General features: G+C 43.1%; 1 protein-coding gene across 1 annotated transcript in view; it reads left to right on the top strand.

Annotated features, from left to right (window-relative positions):
• The window catches only part of LOC119308207 (calcineurin B-like protein 6), a 4638-nt gene extending 3920 nt beyond the window's left edge, over positions 1–718 (top strand). The window contains exon 9 of the mRNA XM_037584328.1: positions 352–718. Coding sequence (XP_037440225.1) covers positions 352–409 — 58 coding nt within the window. The 3' untranslated portion in view covers positions 410–718. The remainder of the gene's footprint in view (positions 1–351) is intronic.
• The last annotated feature ends 24492 nt before the right edge of the window (positions 719–25210 follow it).

The raw sequence follows: 25210 nt of genomic DNA, 5'->3' as shown, positions 1-25210 counted from the left end.
GATCAGTACCTACTTCATCTCCGTGGGATACATGTGTGAATCTCAGCATGCTAAATTCTTAAGGATCGATTTGCTCTGCATTTTCTGATTCACAGAACATAGCCCATTTAACTTTGGAGTACTATAATTCAACTTGCTCGATTAGCAGAGGGGCACAGCATGTGAAATAATATAGCACATGGTTGTAACTCAAAACTAGATCGAAAATGCTGATGTGGTTCGAGATTAAACATTCAGAGTCAGAAAACAGGTCCCTTTATTTTGCACAGCAGTAACAACAGTTTGATTCCCTTCTTACGGCTTGATTAATAACTGTGGATTTGTTCTAATTATAAAATACTTCATCAACAGGGATATTACCACAACATTTCCAAGCTTTGTCTTCAACTCTCAGGTCGAGGATGCTTGAGAATCCAGTTTCTAGGTTACCACTGAAGCTTGTGAAAGGCCACGGCAGACCATGTCGTAGGTGGACCTTGTGTATTTTTATTTCTTTATTCCTTTTTGGCGATATCCTTCTTGTGCTTGGAACAATTCTTGTAATTTTTTCACTTCTTTAAAATGTGAATTCCCAGCAATCTCCTCGTGTGAGGGCTCTTCTTTTGTATATACCCGAGTATAATCTAGAATTAACTGTTCCTTATGTATAAACGCTCTTCACATACCTAGTTGCCCATGCGAGTAGCAACTGATAAGCAGCAGTTATATTTTATCGTTCTACTGTTTCGTTCGTTCATTTGGTTCTTGTGGTGTTGCTTGTTACTCCCGTGCCATCGTTCAGTTTTGGTGGCTGCATAGCTGGAAGCTTTTCTTTCTTTAAGGTGAAATATACGTTACGACTTTGGTCACGCCTTGATATTCTTCAGGTGAAGCTTTGTCCTTTTCATCTTTTACTTTGCACATTTACATTGTTTAGCATGCCTTGTCCGAAGCAAGTGCCTGCATAGGGCGTTTGTGTTGACATGATTGCTCTTCCTATGTGCGGTGATAATTGCCCATCCTTATGTTTCTTGGTCTTAACATGGCCGTTGGTCATGGTTGGTTACGGTGGTAAGAACCGGTGTGTACATCTGAAGTCAACCTTAGAGCATCTATAGCCGGACTGTGCAAATCCGCACCTCTAAACGTCTACGGACGTGTCCCCGGATAGCTTGCTTCTCATTTGTCCTCCCGAGCAAGCACACCCTATTGAAACCCTTGAATCCAAAGCACACCCCTCATATTGAAACCCTTGAATCCATGCAGGTCCATCATATATCATAAATTCATCACCAAATTAGCAATGCAAAAATGGATGCAAAATAAAGCACAATTCAACACATGTCAAAAGAAAATATGACAATTAATAAACAAGTGATACAAGAATGAATCATTCGGTGTTTGTATTGCGCTTGTTCCTCTTCCGTCTCAAGTCACTTGTTGCCTTTGGGATCCAAGAGGGAAGTGTTGGGCAACATGATCTTCGAATCCTCCGTGTCCCGGGCTAGTTGCAACCTCTCTTTCTCGAGCTCAATTGATCCAAAAGTCTTTGCCTTCTCCAACTCCTATTTGACATACGCCTCCTCCAAGTCGATTCTCCTTCTGAAGCTGCAACTTATTGTTCATCCTCTCCTGCTCCTAACCATCTTTTCTTTTTGCGCATCCAAGAAGAGCTTTCTATCTCCCTTCCTTCTTCTCCTCCTTAGTGGAGAAAATGCTCGTCCATGTGGGGGACATTTTGCTCATTGTGGCGTCACGCACGGCCCTAACCTTCTCCCACTTGTTTTCCATCACTTAGCGGTTCATGTTTGGCACGATCGCTAGGACCTCCTCCCCTCCACCTTCCTCATCTTTGTCATCCAATCCAATAGACCGTTGGGAGCTTGAGCCATCGTTTTTCTTCAAATTCTTGTTGTTGTTCTCGAGGTCATCGATGAGTTGTTGCCACTTTGGTTTCTGTAGGATCGCAAGTAGGTCTAGAGAGAGGGGGGGGGGGGTGATTAAATTACTTGACCAAATAAAACTTAGCTTTTTCCCAATTTTAGTTCTTGGCAACTTTCAACAATTCACACAAGTTAAGCAACACCCTACACATGCAAGTCTAGATAGTAGGTGATGAGGACATGACTACCTTGGATATGACCAAAAATATTGCATATATGCATATTTGTCAGGTGATTTCTAGTGCAAACTATTCAATAATCTATTTATGTTATACAGAACAAAAATATTTCACACACTTTTGTGTTTTGTCTAATTGCAGGTGTATGGGACATTTGTACAATCCACATATGAAGATAAGGAAGAAAGAGATGTTTATTTGCTGTCCAAAAAGTTCTCTCACGTCACTTTTGGCCCAAGAGAAGATAGAGTCCAAGTCTCTCACGTTCTGGATTCAGATTCGGACTGCACAGACATACCTGACTCAAAACGCACACAAGTTTTTCATACGGACTCCGAATTGGGTGATTCTTTTTTTGTTGGAAACTAGATTTCGTGCACTTTCCAACCCAATTGGAATCACCTTCAAATTCGTCCGGAGCGTTGAGTTGTGGACGAAACAATCTGATGCTGCAGCAGAATCCGAGTCAAACTACAAGTCCAAAAGTGTTACATCACCTCCACTTGGGCCCATTGGCCTTGTACGACCTAGATTTAGTTTTAGGCTGCCTTGGGACGTCCTCCCACCTCCTTGGCCGCCACCCCTTGCTCCTATATAAGTAGATCCATCTAGTAGCTTTTCCTTGGGATTTGTTTAGTTAAAAGTTAGCCATTGCAACTTCGTGTACTTCGTTTGTGTCCAACGACCAGACCAAGACCGCTTCCGGATCCCCACCATTATCAATACTTCATATTTATTTGCAATATTCAGATTGCTTTATCATATTCTTGCTCGTTCTTCGATTGCTTGCAGGAATAGACCTTCGTGGTCAGGCTGACCGTGCTTCCAGCATCGTCAGTAACCTCAGGAGATTGGTTTAGCGATTGCTAAGGCGCAACGTCGTGCACGTTTGTAGTCGGATCGTCAAAGTCGTCTCCACCAAATCGGTAGTATCATCTCATCGAAAGATCGGGACACCGTCCCTGCTTATTATACTCGTGACATGATTAAGAAGTTGCAACACTTAAAACAAGGTAGTGAAACTGTAACAAAATATTATGATGATTTACAAACTACCTTGTTGCATTCCTCTTTAGAAGAAAGTGAAGATGATTTTATGGATAGATTTTGGGGAGGATTAAACCGTGATATTCAAGAGATACTAATTCATGAAGAGTGTTATCCTATGGACCATTTGTTTCATCTTGCTTGCAAAGCTGAACAGGAAATAAAACGACGTGTTGGCCACGAGAACAAGCGCACGGTGCACATTCCAAGAGTTGATATGATTGTTCCTTCAACTACTAGGCATATGACAACCACATCCGTTGTTGTCAGGACTACATCACCTCCACCATGTGACACATCGCCCCCGAGAGTGGCTACATCATCTGAGTTGATCATAAGAGGTAATGACAAAGGTACTGATCTTCCATCTCTACATGAGAATGATGAATGCTTTGTCAATTTGAATGCACCATCTGATGAGCTACCCACTACTTTGATCACACCACCTATTTTAGAGGACTACGTTGATAATTTGACTTTGCCATGTGATCAAACAACTGAAATACCAACAATTTTGAGTGCATCCATTGAATTAACTATTGATGCAAAAGAACCAATGTTTAATCATTTTGATATGACCTCTAATCTTGGTGATGATTCTGTGTTGAATGACTTATTGCATGTTTGCTTATTTAAGCATGTTGTAGCATGTAAATTTGATGCAAGTAAGGTTTATTCACCAATGTTGGGATGGTTTAATGATGAACATTGTCAATCTTTTGAAATGAGTAAGAGCTTCACTTATATGTGCAAACTGAGTTGCAATATTTTCATGCCTTCTACTTTTTGTGCTAATTTTTTGGCTTTAGATTTTATGAACTATGCAAGTTACTCATCTATTCATGTGTCATATATGCAAAAATCAAGGGAAGTAAAAATGGATGACATATACATATACAACATGTACACCTTGTCTCTTTTGTTAGCCACATTTCAGATTAAGCAACGCCGAGGACGGCTTTATTTTCAAGAAGGGGAGGATGATGAGGACATGACTACCTTGGATATGACCAAAAATATTGCATATATGCATATTTGTCAGGTGATTTCTAGTGCAAACTATTCAACAATCTATTTATGTTATCCAGAACAAAAATACTTCACACACTTTTGTGTTTTGTCTAATTGCAGGTGTATGGGACATTTGTACAATCCACATATGAAGATAAGGAAGAAAGAGATGTTTATTTGCTGTCCAAAAAGTTCTCTCACGTCACTTTTGGCCCAAGAGAAGATAGAGTCCAAGTCTCTCACGTTCTGGATTCAGATTCGGACTGCACAGACATACCTGACTCAAAACGCACACAAGTTTTTCATACGGACTCCGAATTGGGTGATTCTTTTTTTGTTGGAAACTAGATTTCGTGCACTTTCCAAACCAATTGGAATCACCTTCAAATTCGTCCGGAGCGTTGAGTTGTGGACGAAACAATCTGATGCTGCAGCAGAATCCGAGTCAAACTACAAGTCCAAAGGTGTTACATCACCTCCACTTGGGCCCATGAGCCTTGTACGACCTAGGGTTAGTTTTAGGCTGCCTTGGGACGTCCTCCCACCTCCTTGGCCGCCACCCCTTGCTCCTATATAAGTAGATCCATCTAGTAGCTTTTTCCTTGGGATTTGTTTAGTTAAAAGTTAGCCATTGCAACTTCGTGTACTTCGTTTGTGTCCAACGACCAGACCAAGACCGCTTACGGATCCCCACCTTTATCAATACTTCATATATACTCGCAATATTCAGATTGCTTTTATCATATTCTTGCTTGTTCTTCGATTGCTTGCAGGAATAGACCTTCGTGGTCAGGTTGATTGTGCTCCGGCGTGGTCAATAACCTCTCGGAGTTGGTTTAGCGATTGCTAAGGCGCAACGTCGTGCACGTTTGTAGTCGGATCGTCAAAGTCGTCTCCACCAAATCGATAGTTATCATCTCATCGAAAGATCGGGACACCCCCGCCTTTATCAAGTGGTATCAGTTTTCAGGTTGCTCGGTGAGAATTTCCAGTTTTTCCTAGATTAGATTTATTTTCTTACCTATTGTCCAAGAAAAAGCCACAAAACAAAAGTTAGATCTATTCATCCTTTGTCCTAGCCAGACTGAGCCTTTGCAATTTTCTTTTCATTGTTTGCATTATTGAATTATCGGTTGCATCGTCGTGTCGAGTTGCTGGTCTTAGTGTCTAGTTCCTTTAGAGTTTCGAGTTCTGTTCACATTAGTCACGCAACCGCTGCATCATTATCCCATCCGCTGTCCACCATCCCATCCACCAATTTCCACCACGTGCTACGCACTATTTATTGTCATAATCATAGTTAAGGTCACTCACATCTTCGCCTGATCTAATCTGCATCTTATCTAGTTTGTCTTGGAGAGAGGGAGAAAAAGAAGATAAAGAAAAAAAAAGAGAGAAAAAAGGAAAGAAAAAAAGGCGTGAGAAAAAAAAGAGAGAAGAAAAAAAATTGGATCTATCTAGAATCAATCTCGTACCTGAATTCGGATTGGAATCTGTTTTGCGCACTGTTCAGTAAAACAGGTGTATCTTCCTCATACGAAGTCAGTTTTGGCTCCGTGAGTACTCAAATTGAAGATAGCGACGAGCCGCATCTAAATAGTTGCAGAAGCTTGTTCAATATTTGACACCTCAAAATCAGCTTCTAAATAGGTCTTTTTGCCCTCCGAAGTTCGTGAACACAACTTGTTCCAATTTTTCAGGCCAGTTTTAGAATTCTTTGACTCCTCATATCAACTTGGAATTGAGTGATTCTTTTTGCATTGGAAAGCTTGAGTTAGTAGCATTCTTTGAAAGAATTTATCGGCAAATTGTCTCAAACTTTTCAAGAGGAAAGTTGGAGAGAGAGTTGTTGTATATCCTGCTTGGCAGTTGTTTTTCATCATTATCTTCACTGCCATTGTGATCTTCACTTATATCTTGCTGTCAAGAGCTACTTAGTATCCTTCATTGATGCTAGTTGTGCTACGCCGTGACCTCATTAGTGTTCTAGGCTCGCGTCTCTAGTCCGGTCTAGCCTAGGACCAACACAGTACCGTCGTTGAGCGTTTATTCAACATTGCATCTTTGAATTGATTATTGCTAATCTTTTGCTACCATATATAGCCAACCCAGCTCCACATATTTCTACACCGTGTATACGTACGCTCCCCTGGCAATCGCTTTACTCAATATTCGGAGTTACTTGACATCGCTGGTTGCCGATCACCGCCTGCTGCATGGTAAGAACTTGTAAGACATTGATATTTGCTTTACTGTGAGCGTTTTACCATCACATCCTAGTAGTTATAGGAATATTATTTTTGGATTTTGTTTCTTGTTCTACTAATCATGACAGGATCCAGAGTCAATTCATGGGCTTTGTCGATCGCAGGACACATGCCACCACCTATGCAAATACCACAACCGTCACGAGAGGTGCACAAACATCCAAATGCACATGATCAGGTTAATGTATCTATACCACCATTTAATGGCCATTTTAGACCTGCTTTATATATTGAATGGGAGTTCGACATAAAAAATATATTTGCTTCCCATAATTTCGATGAACATAAAAAGGTTCAGGTTGCGGTTGGTTCTTTCACTGGTTATGCTTTGGTTTGGTGGAGTGAATATTGTCGTATACACCCTGATTATATACCTACTACTTGGGATGATTTGAAACTTGCCATGCGACATACTTTCGTCCCTGCTTATTATACTCGTGACATGATTAAGAAGTTGCAACACTTAAAACAAGGTAGTGAAACTGTAACAAAATATTATGATGATTTACAAACTACCTTGTTGCATTCCTCTTTAGAAGAAAGTGAAGATGATTTTATGGATAGATTTTGGGGAGGATTAAACCGTGATATTCAAGAGATACTAATTCATGAAGAGTGTTATCCTATGGACCATTTGTTTCATCTTGCTTGCAAAGCTGAACAGGAAATAAAACGACGTGTTAGCCACGAGGAGAACAAGCGCATGGTGCACATTCCAAGAGTTGATATGATTGTTCCTTCAACTACTAGGCATACTATGACAACCACATCCGTTGTTGTCAGGACTACATCACCTCCACCATGTGACACATCGCCCCCGAGAGTGGCTACATCATCTGAGTTGATCATAAGAGGTAATGACAAAGGTACTGATCTTCCATCTCAACATGAGAATGATGAATGCCTTGTCAATTTGAATGCACCATCTGATGAGCTACCCACTACTTTGATCACACCACCTATTTTAGAGGACTACGTTGATAATTTGACTTTGCCATGTGATCAAACAACTGAAATACCAACAATTTTGAGTGCACCCATTGAATTAACTATTGATGCAAAAGAACCAATGTTTAATCATTTTGATATGACCTCTAATCTTGGTGATGATTCTGTGTTGAATGACTTATTGCATGTTTGCTTATTTAAGCATGTTGTAGCATGTAAATTTGATGCAAGTAAGGTTTATTCACCAATGTTGGGATGGTTTAATGATGAACATTGTCAATCTTTTGAAATGAATAAGAGCTTCACTTATTTGTGCAAACTGAGTTGCAATATTTTCATGCCTTCTACTTCTTGTGCTAATTTTTTGGTTTTAGATTTTATGAACTATGCAAGTTACTCATCTATTCATGTGTCATATATGCAAAAATCAAGGGAAGTAAAAATGGATGACATATACATATACAACATGTACACCTTGTCTCTTTTGTTAGCCACATTTCAGATTAAGCAACGCCGAGGACGGCTTTATTTTCAAGAAGGGGAGGATGATGAGGACATGACTACCTTGGATATGACCAAAAATATTGCATATATGCATATTTGTCAGGTGATTTCTAGTGCAAACTATTCAATAATCTATTTATGTTATCCAGAACAAAAATATTTCACACACTTTTGTGTTTTGTCTAATTGCAGGTGTATGGGACATTTGTACAATCCACATATGAAGATAAGGAAGAAAGAGATGTTTATTTGCTGTCCAAAAAGTTCTCTCACGTCACTTTTGGCCCAAGAGAAGATAGAGTCCAAGTCTCTCACGTTCTGGATTCAGATTCGGACTGCACAGACATACCTGACTCAAAACGCACACAAGTTTTTCATACGGACTCCGAATTGGGTGATTCGTTTTTTGTTGGAAAATAGATTTCGTGCACTTTCCAACCCAATTGGAATCACCTTCAAATTCGTCCGGAGCGTTGAGTTGTGGACGAAACAATCTGATGCTGCAGCAGAATCCGAGTCAAACTACAAGTCCAAAAGTGCTACATCACCTCCACTTGGGCCCATTGGCCTTGTACGACCTAGATTTAGTTTTAGGCTGCCTTGGGACGTCCTCCCACCTCCTTGGCCGCCACCCCTTACTCCTATATAAGTAGATCCATCTAGTAGCTTTTTCCTTGGGATTTGTTTAGTTAAAAGTTAGCCATTGCAACTTCGTGTACTTCGTTTGTGTCCAACGACCAGACCAAGACCGCTTACGGATCCCCACCTTTATCAATACTTCATATATACTCGCAATATTCAGATTGCTTTTATCATATTCTTGCTTGTTCTTCGATTGCTTGCAGGAATAGACCTTCGTGGTCAGGTTGATTGTGCTCCGGCGTGGTCAATAACCTCTCGGAGTTGGTTTAGCGATTGCTAAGGCGCAACGTCGTGCACGTTTGTAGTCGGATCGTCAAAGTCGTCTCCACCAAATCGATAGTTATCATCTCATCGAAAGATCGGGACACCCCCGCCTCTATCAGTAGGTAGCGGAAAATAAAGACTTTGCATATGAACGTAAAGGAGGGGATTGGAGATATCAAACGCAATGAAGACACGGAGATTTTTGGCATGGTTCCGATAGGTGCTATCGTACATCCACGTTGATGGAGACTTCAACCCACGGGGTAACGGCTACGTGAGTCCACAGATGGCTCCATCCACGAAGGGTCCACTAAGAAGCAACTTTGTATATGCCATCATGGCTTACGTCCACGAAGGACTAGCCTCACTTAGGTAGATCTTCATGAAGTAGGTGATCTCCTTGCCCTTACAAACTCTTGGTTCAACTCCACAAGCTTTGGAGGCTCCCAACTGACACCTAACCAATCTAGGAGACACCACTCTCCAAAAGGTAATAAATGTTGTTGTTGATGATGACCTCTTTGCTCTTGTGCTTCAAAAGATAGTCTCCTCAAAACTCAGCCACTCTCCCACAGATTTGGCATGCATGGTGTTGGGAGAAGGATTGGAGTGGAAATCAACTTGAGGGGGCTAGAAATCAAGGATCAAGTGATTGGAGTGGAATTCCTTGATCTCAACACAAGTGTAGGTGGTTCTCTCTCAGAAAATGGACATGGGAAGTGGTGGCTTCATCCTGGTTGCTCTCTCTGAGAGTAGGTGGTGTGGGTGGGGTATATATAGCTATCACCAAAGATCTAGCCGTTACACACCTTTATGCACAACTTGGTGGAACCGGGTGAAAAACTTGGTGGGACCGACTAATGTAAAAGGTTTGAACTTTAGACGCTTCTGTGAGACCGGATGAATCCACTTAGTGGGACCGATTAGTGATGACCTAAGCACTTTCAAAATCCTCGTAATTCCAATCGTTTTCACTCGGTAATTCTGAAATGAACACAATGAGTTACAGAGAGTTGGCACACACATTTTGGTGGGACCGAGTGGCATCTTAGTGAGACCGAGTTTGTAGGGTTTAGGCAGCGGCTCTGTCCAGTGTATCTCGATGGGTCCGGATGTAAGTGTTTCAGTGGGACCGTTAACTTTAGGGTTTTGGACAGATTGGATTGTGAGGGTGTGGCTGGGGTTTTTGGAGCAATATCTTCAAGAACTTGAGTAAATGAATCAATAATTGCTGCCCTTTTGCTCAGTTCCACATATAGGGCCAATGCTTGTGGCCAACCAAACTTCACACAAGAAAACATCATGCTTGCTTGTCGGACCTCTTGTCTTTGGTATCTTTTTTTTCTGTTTACGAGTGGTCGGTGTTTACCCAACATCATATGTAGGAGAGTTGATATCCCCCAAGTCATAATGCATAGGCTCTTGACCATCATTGATCATGTCCGTCATGATAGCCCCCCTAAAATGATCATGATCACTAATAATGTATGCAACAAAAAGATTTGATGGCATATGCAATGCTAAAATGATTCAATGGCATATGCATCCCTAAACTGATTCAATGGCATATTGAACAAGCAGACGAATAAATAGAAAGAGGGGCAAAAATTATACCGTGTCTTGCTCCATCATTTCATTGAACAAGACCTGGGAAGATCCGGAGTCAGCGATTCCCGAAGCTATTCTCGCCCATTCGAGTTGCGACGAGTCATACACCACCTCTAGTGCCTCCTGTTGCGTCCAGCCATGCGTAACTAGCCAATCGTCTGGCCGAACGGAGTCGGTCATGACCAGGGCGGATGACACCTTCCTTCTAGGCGGCGGAGCGGATGCGAACTTGATCGCGACCGGAGTGGACGCATCCATGTCGGCGTCGACCACCTCCTTGTCTGTAGCATCCTTCATCGCAGCTTCCCACTCGCGCCGCTTTCTTTGCCGCTCCCTCCAGGTGAAGTACTTCGCCTTGCAACTCACCCTCATGACGGGCCCACCATGGACAACACTGATGCATCATCTATGTCGTTGGGGGAAGGGGATGGGGTACTCAGCGATGGCATATACGATGGCTCAGATGCGGGCAACAAGGGTGGACAATGATGATGTCTCGGATGCGGGAAACGGCGGACAGTTGCGAGAGGAGGGCGACTGATTTTGGTGGAATAGGTCAATTTGGAGGGATTTGGCGTGGGTCCGGTCTATCGAATCTGACGTGGCGGACGCGTTCGAGGTGCCCAGACCTCCCCATATCCGCCCCAGATATGGGCTAGTTTGAGGGGTACTAGATAACGCAAACATATAGGGCCGGCTTGAGGGGTGATTTCAGGGGTCTGGCTATAGATGTTCTTAAGGTATGATCCACCCAATATTGTTTAGCAAGCTGAAAATATTCCCAATGCACTCGAGTGCTTAAGACTCCTTTGGGCCAGCTGGAGTCCATGTGTGAATTGTTTTCCTTTTCTCTCTCTTCAACCATTCAGATTCATGATTTTGCATTTACATGAAGAGGAGAGAGAAGTACTTGTTTTCTATGTGCTATGGGTTGGTCTTAGTGCAAAGTTCGGTCTTAAAAGTCAAAACTTTGCAAACTTGACCAATTTTATGGTATCTTCAATGTGAAAAGACATGGATCTTATAAGCCCAAAAATAGACTTTTTACCCGGCCTCAAGCATTATCAGAAGGGTTCTTAGCAACAAAATCTTAAGACTGGGTCATAGTTCTAAGACCAGGTAATAAGGAATTTAAAAACAATTTCTATTAAGCATGTGGGCTCCACCCTAAGACTCGTAGGGGCATTGAGCATTGAAGAATTCTTGTTTGCTTTAGCACATTGAGTGGGGCCTATTCATTCGTCAGTAAAGTTTCTACATATAGAATCTTTTTTGCATGGATAGAATATTAAATGCATATATACATCATTAGACATTTTCTCATGTTTTATATATTTAGTTTTATTGATATAGATAGTTTCTTTATAATCTTGATCAGGTGAACGAATCTTGACTTTTGAAACATTTGTGTGCACTTTATTATGAAACAAAACTTCACAAACATTTTTAGCCCACCTTTTTGCATTATAAATAATCTCTCCAGACGACCTCAATGTTCTAACTCATCCCGGAAATTGTTTTGAGCTATAATTAACAATCAATTCAATGCACTACTAGTCAAAACTAGTTAAGATCAAGCAATCACAAGCAAATTGCAAAATATCTAATAGTTCAAATCCCAAAACATGGAAAATTTGGGATGTAAGGGAATCTCCTACGCTGACCCTCAAATCGCCCGCAAAAGTTTGGGCCGAGACATATGGATGTTTTTTGCCATCCACAGCGGTGCCCAAAACATCTGTGGACGTGTTCGCTCGCCCTAATTCTCACAAAATTGTTTTGAGAGGGAGAGGGGGGTTGCGGGCGTCCAGACTTTGTGCCACGCTCGGCTTCACCCAAAGTCATCACCACACGTTCTGCTCTAGAACAGTCATCGTGCATTCATGCCGGTCTGCCCTCCAAAGCAGACGCGACTCGACGGCCTTGATGCCGGTCAGAGTGACGTAATCATACGGGAGGGAAGCACTGCTTCAATGCGGATGTGGCGTCCGAAAAACTTACTCCAGCCGCTGTGTCGCATTGAAGCGGTGTCGCTCCGCATGCCCCAACTTTTTAAGCAGGGCTTTGGTGTCCCAAAATGCATCTCATCTCTCGGACCCTGCTGCCTGGCTCCTCTCCTATCCTCTCACCACCGTCGCCTCTCCTCTATCCTCTGTAGTGATAGCAAGCCCGGCTAGAGCAGCTGGTTTTTTATGCGGGCGGTGGATCTGCTCTCCCTCTGAATCGGCATGCCACCGCCAATGTTCTATGGGACCTTCCTTCTCCACCACCCTGATGGACAAGGAGGAGATCATCCTATATACGGCGACGAGGAGGACCAGGCACAGCCGCCCCTCCTCCCGGAGGCCACCGCGACAGACGAGTACCAGGCCCATTCGGCGCGTGCCTCGTCGCCTGTGCACCACGTGAAGGAGGAGCCATTGTCGTTGCCTCACCACTGCATCAAGCATGAGCCCCTTCCCTTGGTGCAACCCTGGCGTCCAAATCGAACACCGCGTCAAGGGCGAGCCGGCATCATCGCTATCCCGTTTCTGGCACGGCAATGAAAGGGTGCCACCGTCACCGCCTCGTCGGCGCCCGGTTGGTGTGAAGCAGGAGCCCTCCCTAGTGTCTGCAAACACAAGCATGCGCCTCCTGCATTACCTCGGCCGCGAGGGCGGCGTTACCACATTGACCAAGGAGGAGCGAGCAGTGTTCGCCACGTCGCGCCGGACTGGGTCAGCGTGGACACCGTGCTCGTGGAGGTCTAGGTCCTCAATCAGTCTAGGACCACCGCAGAGACGCTAGTGTGGCACCGGCTCCGCCTCGGCGACCAACTTGTCAAGATCAGCATGGTCGAATCGCTGCACACGGCTCTCCTTCACAACAAGAGCAAGACGAGGGGCGGTGTGTCGTACCACCTCCGCGGCCTACAAGGCCATGCTGCAGTGGTGGAGGAAGCCGAGCGGCTGCACCACAAGTGACACGCGGTAGTCAATCAGGGTTGTCACTGCCCCTACATGCCCTTCTGCCATTGGAAGGACCACAATGACGATAACAGAGTGGATGACAATGACGGTCCAGCTGCCAGGGCGATCAGGCGTACGAGCTTATCATCCACATAATATTTCTTAGGTTTTGAAAATTTTAATTGAACAGACGAAATATCATCGAATTTATGTGAACATCATCTCCACGTGGACGGAGGGCGTGGCAGATGCCTAACACGTTGTATCTCTACTTCAAAGTCAAACACTCACTTCGTCGCAAAAAAAATATGCACTGTACTCCCTCCGGTCCTTTTTACTCTGCATATTAGGTTTGTCTGGAGTCAATCTCATCCAACTTTGACCAAGTTTATATAAAAAATTATTGACATTCACATAACAACACCAATATCATTGAATTCATCTCGGAATATATTTTCATATTATATTTATTAGATATTATATATGCTAATAATTTCTAATATAAATTTGGTCAAACTTAGCACAGTTTGACTTTCGGCAAATCCAATGTGCAGAGTAAAAAGGACCGGAGGGAGTATTTACCATATGCTAATGGGAACTTGTGTACTCTCAGGTGCACCAGAGATTGGCCAATAGCGATGGAGTTTGTTACAGGAGACGTGACACGGGTGACCATGGAGTCCAAGGCGACAGATTAACCATCTTAGGTTCTCCCCTTCCTCCCCACTTTAGGCACATTCCAACACGGACTACTATGGCTTGGTTCTAACCCACATTTTGGATCAAAGCAAAGAACAAGATTAGAGCAATCCACATCATGGGCATCACCGTCTTTTCCTCACAAAACAGAAAATAGGCAGCATCGTTCTTCCCTCACAAAATAGAAAATTAATATCACTGTATTTCCCTCACCAAATTAACATTACTGTCTTCCCCCTTCAAACAAATATTTAGAAAACATTTGTTGTGGCAGTCTTTTGAATAATTTCACATCTTGATGATGAATACCAAAAATGAGAGGGGGCATAGAGTTTTGATGTACCTACCATTTTGGAATTAGTCTCCAAAAAGTTTCGTGGCGTTTGGACTTTGTTTGGTATTGAAATTCTGCAAAGTAAAAAACAAGCAAAAAACAACAACTAGCACTAGGCACTATGTCAATAGGTTAGTCCCAAAAAACGATATAAAGTTGCTAGTAAATGTATATAAAACATCCAAGATTGATAATATAACAACATTGAACAATAAAAAATTATAGATATGTTTGAGACGTATCAGCATCCCCAAGCTTAATTCCTGCTCGTCCTCAAGTAGGTAAATGATAAAAACATAATTTTTGATGTGGAATGCTGCCTAACATGTTCATCAGATATTCTTTTCTTTTGTAGCATGGACATTTGAACTTCAGATGATCCAAAGCAATAGTCTATAATTGACACGAGGACATCAATACTCAAGTATATCAACAAGTAACCATGTCTTTCCAAATATCAACACTAAAGAAAGCTATCCCTAGCCCATTATGCTCAATCATTGATCCATTCATGAAACACACTCAAATTTTAGCTATATCCAATGCACAAGTATGATAATAGTGTTCCCTAGTTGGTGCTTTATAAGATAAGATGGAGACTCAATAAAATAAAAACTACATAAAAGTAAATAGAAAAGCCCGTCACAGAGGTAAGCGGAGATTTGTAGAGGTGCCAAAACTAATAGCTTAAATTGAGAGATAAAATTATTTTGAGAGGCATGCTTTTCCTGTCAATGAAAAAGACCGAGAATACCCAATATCTTCCATGCTAGGTAAATCATAGGCGGTTCCCAAACATAAAATAAAGTTTATTTCCTTTTCCACCATTCTTTCACAATCCATTGCTAGCTGTATCCACAGGTGGCTTCCATACCAACACTTTCCAGGGAATTTATTATTGACAACATATTTTTTTTCATTTTGGGACTGGGCATCCCTATTACCTGCCACACTCTCATGCAATGACAAGTGAATATTCACTCGTCTTGAGAATAACATACCTAGCATGGAAAATATTGGCCACCCCCTGCCGCTTCATGAGCAGTACAAGCACACAAAAAGTGTCGTGGGGTTAACACGACAGATGCCCTACTGAAAGGACTTAGGTGTGGAGCCATCGCTACGATGATTAGCTTGAAGGGTTTGAACGGGACAAGAGACACGAGTTTACCTAGGTTCGGCCCCTCACGATCGAGGTAAAAGCCTACGTCTTTCTTTGAGTTGTATTGCTTGAGTACCAATTACAAGGGAGCGGAATCGCTTAACCTAGCTATCAATGGATTGTAACTTAGGTCTTCCAGCTGTAGGGACCCGCCTTTATATGTACAGGTCGATGCCCTAGGCTTACAAGAGTTCGGGTCTAATCATACTTCGTGACTGACCCCGGTTCTAAGTTGCCCTGCCTTGCTAGGCAAGTCACCATTGGGTGGCTTACACCAGTAGGTCTCGCGCCATCTTCTGGGCTTGGGACCTATCTGGCTCACCGCATAAGTTGCCTCCCGGGCTCCCGATCTCTTGGGCATGTCTAAGGCCCTTCTCTTTAAGTCGCCACCATTCTAACCCGACCCTTCTAGGGCGGATCATATCGTGGGGTCTATCCCCAACATTAGGCCCCAGATAGATTTGAACTTGTTCATGTCAATCTTCAACGCCTCTGGTTGGCGAGTCTTTTTTGATTCTTCTCAAATGTTTAACTCTAGAACATATCTTCTTAACCCGCCAGATGGCGTCATCTTAATAAACTGAAAAAGACCTGATGATGTCACAACCGATCTTTAGTATTAATCACCCATTCCAAGAATCGAGGCGTCTCTTTTGGCACAATAGTTATTATGTCTCCTCAATTTTCTCACCTGCCTGTTAGTGTTCCACCTCCTTTTCCTTATAAATAGGAACGGGGGCCTGGTCTTTTCACTTTTCATCCCTGTCGCCTCCCCTTCTTCTTCCCCCTCAAGATGCTCGTCGTGACCGGAGCTCCACCGCACGAGCTAAGCCGCACTAGCCATCCCGTCGAGGCCGTTGCATCATCCTGTTGTCACCAGAGCTCAACGACGCGCATCCATTCATCTCCATCGTCAACAGGTACTATTTTCCTCCCTTCTCAGATCCACATTAGGTCACTCGAGTTCTTAGGAGTTTGTCGGTGTTCATCGTAGTTCTTCACATCTTTGACTAAAACCTGTACCCAATCCAAAGCACACCACAAAAACACTGCGGCAACTAGCTTTGGCATTCATCTTGAATCTTGAATATGCCCCTTTTTCTTTAGAATCGATAAACGGTGTGTTATTTCTTCCGCTGCTGCTTTTAGGTTTAGTATTTATTCGCCTTTTTTCCGAACTGCTGTTGATCCGAAAATATAGCTGCAACTTGCAAATCTTGTTTGCCCACACTTAGTAATATCTTCAGTAGATCCTGTCTAGATGGTCCACCATCACGCTGCTAGCTTATACTTTCATATTTTAGCCCATCATACCTTAACAGTCTGATAATTATCTCACCCTCGTAGTTAGGGCATCTTATAACTTCTCCATGGTTCATCATGACATGTAAACTTTTAATCATAACCGGCTCATTACTGTAGAGACACCATGTAATCATTTAGGCGGCTTACTATGGCAATTTTAACCCGCCGTACCTTTATCCCTTGTCTGTGGTTTGTTAACCCGGACAGCCATGACTAAGTCACCCACTTCCTATGACTGGGTTGTTTCCAAAGTCTCAGAGAACACGCTCAACGATTATGTCAACAGGGGGGTCTTACCGACCAAAGAAGTTATCCACTGGCGGGTTCCTGGTTCTGAAGTTACTCCTCAACCCGGAGAGGGTGAAGTTATAGTTTTTACAGATCACCTCCTCCGTGGCTTTTCACCGCCCGGGTCAAAAAAATTCCGAGACGCTCTGCACTTTTATAGCCTTCACCCTGAAGACATCGGTCCTAACTCTGTCTCAAATTTATGCCACTTTCAAGTATTCTGTGAAGTATATCTGCAAGAAGAACCCACTGTTGCACTCTTTAAAGATTTCTTCTACATCAACCGCCAAACTGAAATGATAGACGGGCCCAGTTTAGAACTTGGAGGTGTTTCCATCCAGAGGCGGAGAGATGTCATTTTTCCCTCAACTGTACTGCCCAGCCATCCCAAGGATTGGAACTGCACTTGGTTCTATTGTAGGGAATACAACTCCAACTGAAGAAAACCCCTTGCCGGGTTATCGCCCATACCGGCTTAGCACCAGCACCGAGCTCCCATGCGATTTAATTACCGCTGAACTTGCTCAATATGGACGCACCTTTTCAAAGATAAGGTATTTAATAGCCTACGGCTTAACTGGAATTGATCTGGCCCGCTGCTGGGTCTCATGGATGATTTTGCCACTGAGGCGGCGCAGCGGCTTAATGTGCCAATACACTGGTGATTTAAAGGACCTGCAACGCTATAACCAAAAGCCTTTGACTAACAAAGAGATCAATGAAATGGTTAAGTCACTACTTGGGGAGTCTCTAGAAAACTGCAGCAAATTTGGATCGGTTCCTTTCTGCACTCTTAACCCGGCTTCAGCTGTAAGTAGTTTAAGCAAATCTTCATCTTGTTTATCTCTCCTATGCTTCATATCCTTTAAACTATTGCTCACACACACACACACACACACACACACACACACACACACACACACACACATATATATATATATATGCATATAAGCCGACTCTTCCTTCTGGAAGAAGAAAATACCAGCCGCCCGCCCACTAAGAAGACCAAAGCCATGAAGCCTCGTGGCACGAACCGCCATAAAAAACAAACGGTAGAAGAGCTTCTCGAGCTAGATGAGTCGGAGGTAGAACTTGACTCCATTGGTCTACTTTTTATGAAATTTATTGATGCTGATTCCTCTTAGGATGAAGTGGAGGCAAGCCATGCCAATGAAGCAGAGGTAACTACTATCTCATCCGACTCAGAACCCTTGCCAAGAAGGAAAACCCGGCGGGTCATCCAAAAAGTAAGATTTTCTCACCCTCTTGCTCATTTGGATCCCAACTTTCCTTTGAAGAAACAACATCATGAATCGAGGCGTCAGACCCGAAGTGGCGGCACTGAAGATCTCGTGGTTGGCTTATCCCACACGCTGGCTCCCCGGAAACGTCGCAATGAGGTGGTTCATAGCCCGACTCTATCTCTTCCACAAGCCGGTCTCATGCATCAACCTCTTAATACTTCTGACTCAAACTATCAGGGAACACCTCCATCATCTGGCGACTCAACTGGAACACAACTTCCTTCCTTCGTTGTTGCCCAAGGGTAAGTATTTTCATTTGTTTATATACATTTGTTGTCACATATTCATAAGCTTGTATACTCTTGTCACTGGGCCACGACCAAGACTAGCAAAAAGCAAAAGGTGGGCGACTCTTCCAAAGCCCCAGAAACTTTTGAGCTGGAGAAACAGGCGCCGGAGATCCATGAGGTCCCAATTCAGAACTCAGAGGGCCCTGACAGCCAGCAAAATGATCCATCTCCACAAACTGAGTCAGCACCTTCTGAGGCTATGGATACTGATGCTAACCCGGTAGATAGACATGACCCACCAAGTCCCAAGCTTTCTTCTCCTGCCAAGTCAATTGACAAGAGTCTTGCTGCTGATAACACTGATGATGTTGCTGTTACCAGGTCGGCTTTTAAAGCGCCCGAAGTTTCTAGAATGTTAACCAAGCATTCGACAAAGGAAGAGACACCCTTATTGGAAAAGAGCAAGGCCAAATTGGATCTGGAAAACTATGCAACATTCAGTGTAGGCGAGTTGCACACAGCCTATCTAAGCTGCCTTCACACAAGCCGCGATATGGAGGCCGGCTTAGTGAACTTGATGAAGCAGAAATACAAGGTATGAAGGTATCCCTCCTTCAGCTTATACATACATACTCATGTAGCCCCCAAGGGACGGCTTATCTTAACAAGAGGGGTCGGGTCTTTGAAAACAATAATGTTGCAGAGAATCGCCTATAGCCCCCAAGGGGCGGCTTATCTTATTAAGATGAGTCGGGTCTCAGTAAATAACTTTGTAAAGAACCGCGCGTAGCCCCCAAGGGTCGACTTATCTTAGTAAGATGAGTCGGGTCTCATTAAATAGCTTTAGAAAGAACCATGCATAGCCCCCAAGGGCCAACTTATTGCTGAGCCAAGTCATGATATAATTTTGAAAAGACCTACATTAGCCCCCAAGTTCCAAGTGCATTGCTTGCAATGGATTTGGGACTTGAATAATCTTATCATAATAAATCTGTTCAATACTGATCTGCAACTATGGTTCCAATTTCATCTTTCAGGAAGCCTTGAACCTGAAGGAGTCACAAATTGGTGACTTTAAGAAAAATGTAGAGCTTCAACAGGTGAGACCATCAAGGACAAGTCAAAATTGAAGACTTCATTGGAGCAAATTGAAAGGATTAAGGCAGGCTTTGATGCCGAAAGAGCTGCCTAGGACACTAAAAAAGCTGCGATGTTGAAGAGAGCAGAAGACGCTGAAAAGGAGCTAAAGCCAGTAACCAAAGAACTTGCCAGCTTAAAACAACACATCTCTCAAATGACAGTCGCCATCTTTGGTAAGTTGAAACTTGCACTCAATATAAATAATGCATAAACCATTGATAACGCTTTAACTCGCCGTGACAACTCAAATTACTTGACTTCTGACTCACCTATCCTGTACTTTGATTGTATGAAAGGTGCCAGAAGTGCCAACCTTGGCCAGAATGTGGTGTTGAAGCTGAAAGCTGTATATTCATTAACAGAAAAATTATACGCTGGAATCCTGCTCACTCTTGTCTCCATATCCAACTACAAGGAACCCCCGAAACTCATCAAGATTGTGCTGGATCATCTATCAACGGTGCCAGCACAAATTGAAGAACTGAAATTGTTAGCCGCCCTTGCAGGAGCCATCACTGCCTTAGGCCGGGCGAAGGCGTGGCAATCAGAGCTGGACCCAACAGAGATGGCTGACGAGTGTCCAGAGCATAATGATGATGGATTTATCTTCGAGGAAATAGACTTTCACAGATGTATTAGAGAGATGAGGCCTCTAGCATGCCAACTTGCCAAAGAGCTGGATCTGTCCAAGTACCAGCCGACTTATGACAGCGACAATACCCGTATCAAGCCGCCCACTCATGAGATTGTGGACTTAACTCCTCAAAGGCGTAAGCATACTTTCGCCCCTAATCTTGAACCTTCTCTTATCCTTAATGATGAGGCGATCTTTGAGGCTAACTGGCATCGACTGGATGTCGGATAATCTCCAGATGGCAGATGACAAAGAGCCTGCGCGGGATGACCCGGAATCTTCAACTGCAAGGCATCAGGAAGAAAATTAACCTGGCTTGCCATAACCCGGACGATGTTGGGGCCAGCTGAAAGGAGTGATGTAACTCCAAAAAACACTTAGTCGAGAAAACTTTTGGGCTCATCTGAAGCCTTGCAATAGTGTAGCTTAAAACAGTTATGTGCTCTGTCATGCCTTCGTGCATGTTCTTTTCAACTTATACTGCAATGGCTTAGCCTCTGTGATCTTATCATATATCTGCATATCTGGTGTTGCAATATTTCTGACAGTTCCTGAAGTCTTGATATACTGCAATGACTCATGGTCTGAAAGTTGCAAACCATCCTCTTGGCGGGTCATAGCGGGGATGAACTCAAGTTATAAGCAATTTTAACCTGGATATTTTGTGATCCAAGGGTTTATAACCTTCATATGACAAAATTCCTGAAAAAACAAGAAATAAAGAATATATACATGTATATCTCAAATATTTATAAGTCGGCTTGCTACCTCTTGAGCACTGCGTTGGTCTTCCCTTGAAGAGGAAAGGGTGGTGCAGCAAAGTAGCGTAAGTATTTCCCTCAGTTTTTGAGAACCAAGGTATCAATCCAGTAGGAGGCTCCACATAAGTCCCTCGTACCTACACAAACAAACAAGAACCTCGCAACCAACGTGATAAAGGGGTTGTCAATCCCTTCACGGTAACTTGCAAAAGTGAGATCTGATAGAGATAATAAGATAAGATAAATATTTTGGGATAATTAGATTTATGCCCCTAGTTGTGTCCCACTCGTCTATTTTACCCCTAATTCCCAAAAGTCACTGGTTCTGTCCAAGTCACTTTGCTCCTCTTATGCTTTTGCCCTTTGACCGTTTGACTGTCAGTTTGAAAACTTCATAACTAATTCATACTAAATCTGAAAAATGCAAATAAGATACCAAAATGTTCAGAAAAATATCACCTATATGTGAGTGTCATTTGCATTCATGAAAAAAGTGTTGGAAAGTGCACATCCGAGTTTTAGCTCTTTTGATACCACCATGAATAGTAAACTCTAAAAAAATTAAAAAAAAATATGGTGGCAAAGAACGACAAATGTTCTAAGTGCTTGCCAAGTTTCATTAGGGAACGACATTCATGGAAGTCGTGGCAAAAAAAAATCTATTTGGGGGTGCTGATTTTTTTTTGCCGCCGCACCTAGGAATGTTATTCCCTGATGAAACTTGGCAGGTACTTAAAATATTTGTCATTCTTTGCCACCAAATTTTTTTGATTTTTTTTACTTTTTTAGATTTTACTATTCATGGTGGTAGCATAAGAGCTAAAACTCGGATGGGCACTTTCCAACACTTTTTTCGTGAATGCAAATGACACTCACATATAGGTGATGTTTTTCTGAACATTTTGGTATTTTATTTGCATTTTTCTGATTTAGTATGAATTAGTTATGAAGTTTTCAAACTGACGGTTAAACCGTCAAAGGGCAAAAGCATAAGTGGAGCAAAGTGACCTGGACAGAGCCAGTGACTTTTGGGAATTAGGGGTAAAACAGATGAGTGGGACACAACTAGGGGCATAAATCTAATTATCCCAAATATTTTTGGTATTTTTATGATATAGATTGGAAAGTAAAGATTGCAAATAAAGTAGATCGGAAACTTATATGATAAAAGATAGACCCGGGGGCCATAGGTTTCACTAGTGGCTTCTCTCAAGATAGCATAAGTATTACGGTGGGTGAACAAATTACTGTCGAGCAATTGATAGAAAAGTGCATAGTTATGAGAATATCTAGGCATGATCATGTATATAGGCATCACGTCCGTAACAAGTAGATCGAAACGATTCTGCATCTACTACTATTACTCCACACATCGACCGCTATCCAGCATGCATCTAGAGTATTAAGTTCATAAGAACAGAGTAACACATTAAGAAAGATGACATGATGTAGAGAGATAAACTCAAGCAATATGATATAAACCCCATCTCTTTATCCTCGATGGCAACAATACAATACGTGCCTTGCTGCCCCTGCTGTCACTGGGAAAAGACACCGCAAGATTAAACCCAAAGCTAAGCACTTCTCCCATTGCAAGAAAGATCAATCTAGTAGGCCAAACCAAACTGATAATTCGAAGAGACTTGCAAAGATAACCAAACATACATAAAAGAATTAAGAGGAGATTCAAATATTTCTCATAGATAAACTTGATCATAAACCCATAATTCATCGGATCTCGACAAACACACGGCAAAAAGAGTTACATAGAATAGATCTCCAAGAAGATCGAGGAGAACTTTGTATTGAGATTCAAAGAGAGAGAAGAATCCATCTAGCTAATAACTATGGACCCGAAGGTCTGTGGTAAACTACTCACAACTAATCGGAGAGGCCTTGGAGATGATGTAGAGACCCTCCATGGTCGATTTCCCCTCCGACGGAGCGCCGACGAAGGCTCCAAGATGGGATCTCGCGGATATAGAAGGTTGCGGCGGTGGAAATAATTTTTCGTGGTGCTCTTGGATGTTTTCGTATTACGTAGATATATATATAGGGGAAGGAGGTAGGTCAGGGGAGCCACGAGGGACCCACGAGGGTGGGGGGCGTGCCCTCCTGCCTCGTGGCCGCCTCGGCTGCTTCTTGACGTCCACTCCAAGTCTCCTGGATTGCGTTAGTTCCAAAAAGATCGCTCCCGAAGGTTTCATTCCGTTTGGACTCCGTTTGATATTCCTTTTCTTCGAAACACTGAAATAGGCAAAAAAATAGCAATTCGGGTTGGGCCTCCAGTTAGTAGGTTAGTCCCAAAAATGATATAAAAGTGTAAAGTAAAGCCCATAAACATCCAAAACGGGTAATATAATAGCATGGAACAATCAAAAATTATAGATACGTTGGAGATGTATCATGGCTTTGAAGGCACGACTAGAAGAGACCAGATCTTGTTTTGTTTTTGAAAAAACTCAAGTTGTGCTTCAAAGAAGCTTGGCATAAAGCCTTTCATCTCGTAAGCCGGCTCTCACGTGACATAAATTCATCGTTATAACCTTAACTAGTTCAGGGTCTTCCGAGAAGATTGACTATTCAGAGTACGAACGGGCCACATAGCAGAGAGACTACTACTTGTGGACCATTCTGTCATGCTTACACGTGTTCATAGTGAAGACGTGATACTGACCCTTGTTAAGCTGTTTTGGATTACTCTGATACCCTGACTGATTATTGTGCTGCTGGTTACCCTGACCAGACTGCTGATTATGATCACCATGGTTGCCTTGACCCTGATAACTAGAGTGTGAGATGCCACCACCAAAACCGGAGCCCTGAAAGCCGGCCCATGACCCGCCTGGCGGCCCATTGCTGCCACCATGATGTTGGTTGAGGTTGTAATTCCTGAACTCCCGCATAACATTACAGTCTTTCCAGGCATGAGTGGACAACTTGTTAGGGAAACTATGCTTTGGGAAAGGCTCATTAAGCATCGCCTCAAGGTTGAAAGGCTTTGGTCCACCAAAAGGCGGCTTACCATTACCATTGCGATGCTGGTTTTTATTCCCAGTGTTGGTGTTAGCCACTAAATCTGACCCACCATCTGGGTGTCTCCGCTTTCCACCATTACCCTGGTTGTTGCCATTGTTTCCTGTTATACTCTGCTACGGACCCTTGCTGTTGCCATTCTTCTTGCCTTTGTTGGACTTATCATGATCAGAACCGGGATCTTTCGTGTTATCAGAGTCTTCATACTTAATGAGAGCTGCCATGAGTTCCCCCATGTCATTGCAGTGGTGCTTGAGCCGCCCAAGCTTCTGCTTAAGGGGGATAAAATGACAATTTTTCTCTAAGATTAGAACCGCCTGACCTGCAGCAATACTGTTAGACGAGTGACTAATAGCAGTGACCCGTCAGACCCAATGATGGGCCGACTCCTCCTCACACTGTACACAGTGATCTAGATCAACAATCGTCAAAGGCTACTTGCATGTCGCTTGATTTTTTTTGGTAAAACACGCCTTCAACTCCGCCCATGAGCTGATAGAACTAGGAGGTAAGCCTTTCAACCACGTAAGAGCCGGTCCTTCCAACATCATAGTAAAGTATTTGGCACAGGTGGCATCATTGACATCCAACATCTCCACGGCTAACTCATAACGCTCAATCCAAGCCTTAGGAGGGAGATCAGCTGTATAATTTGGCACCTTGCGAGGGCCCTTAAAATCCTTGGGCAAACGCTGGTTACGCAAAGCCGACACTAAGCACGACACTCCAACAGACCCAGAAATTGCACTGGCTCCCACCGAGGCTAAAGGGGTCACCGGAGGCTGCTGATAAGGGGTCTCAGATTAAGGGGCGGGTTAAGATCACGGAGCAGGTTACGTCGCCGCTCGCTACTAGAGACGGCATGCGACTCAATACACCGGCTGTAACTTCGACTTTGACTTGGGCGAGGGTTCGAGTGAATCAGTTCATGACTGTATGAGTAAGCCGCCTGCTGCGCAATGGTCGTCTAAAGGAGT

This window comes from Triticum dicoccoides, chromosome 5B (assembly GCF_002162155.2).
Source record: "Triticum dicoccoides isolate Atlit2015 ecotype Zavitan chromosome 5B, WEW_v2.0, whole genome shotgun sequence".
Lineage (NCBI taxonomy): Eukaryota > Viridiplantae > Streptophyta > Magnoliopsida > Poales > Poaceae > Triticum > Triticum dicoccoides.
This window is presented reverse-complemented; position numbering and strand designations above follow the sequence as displayed.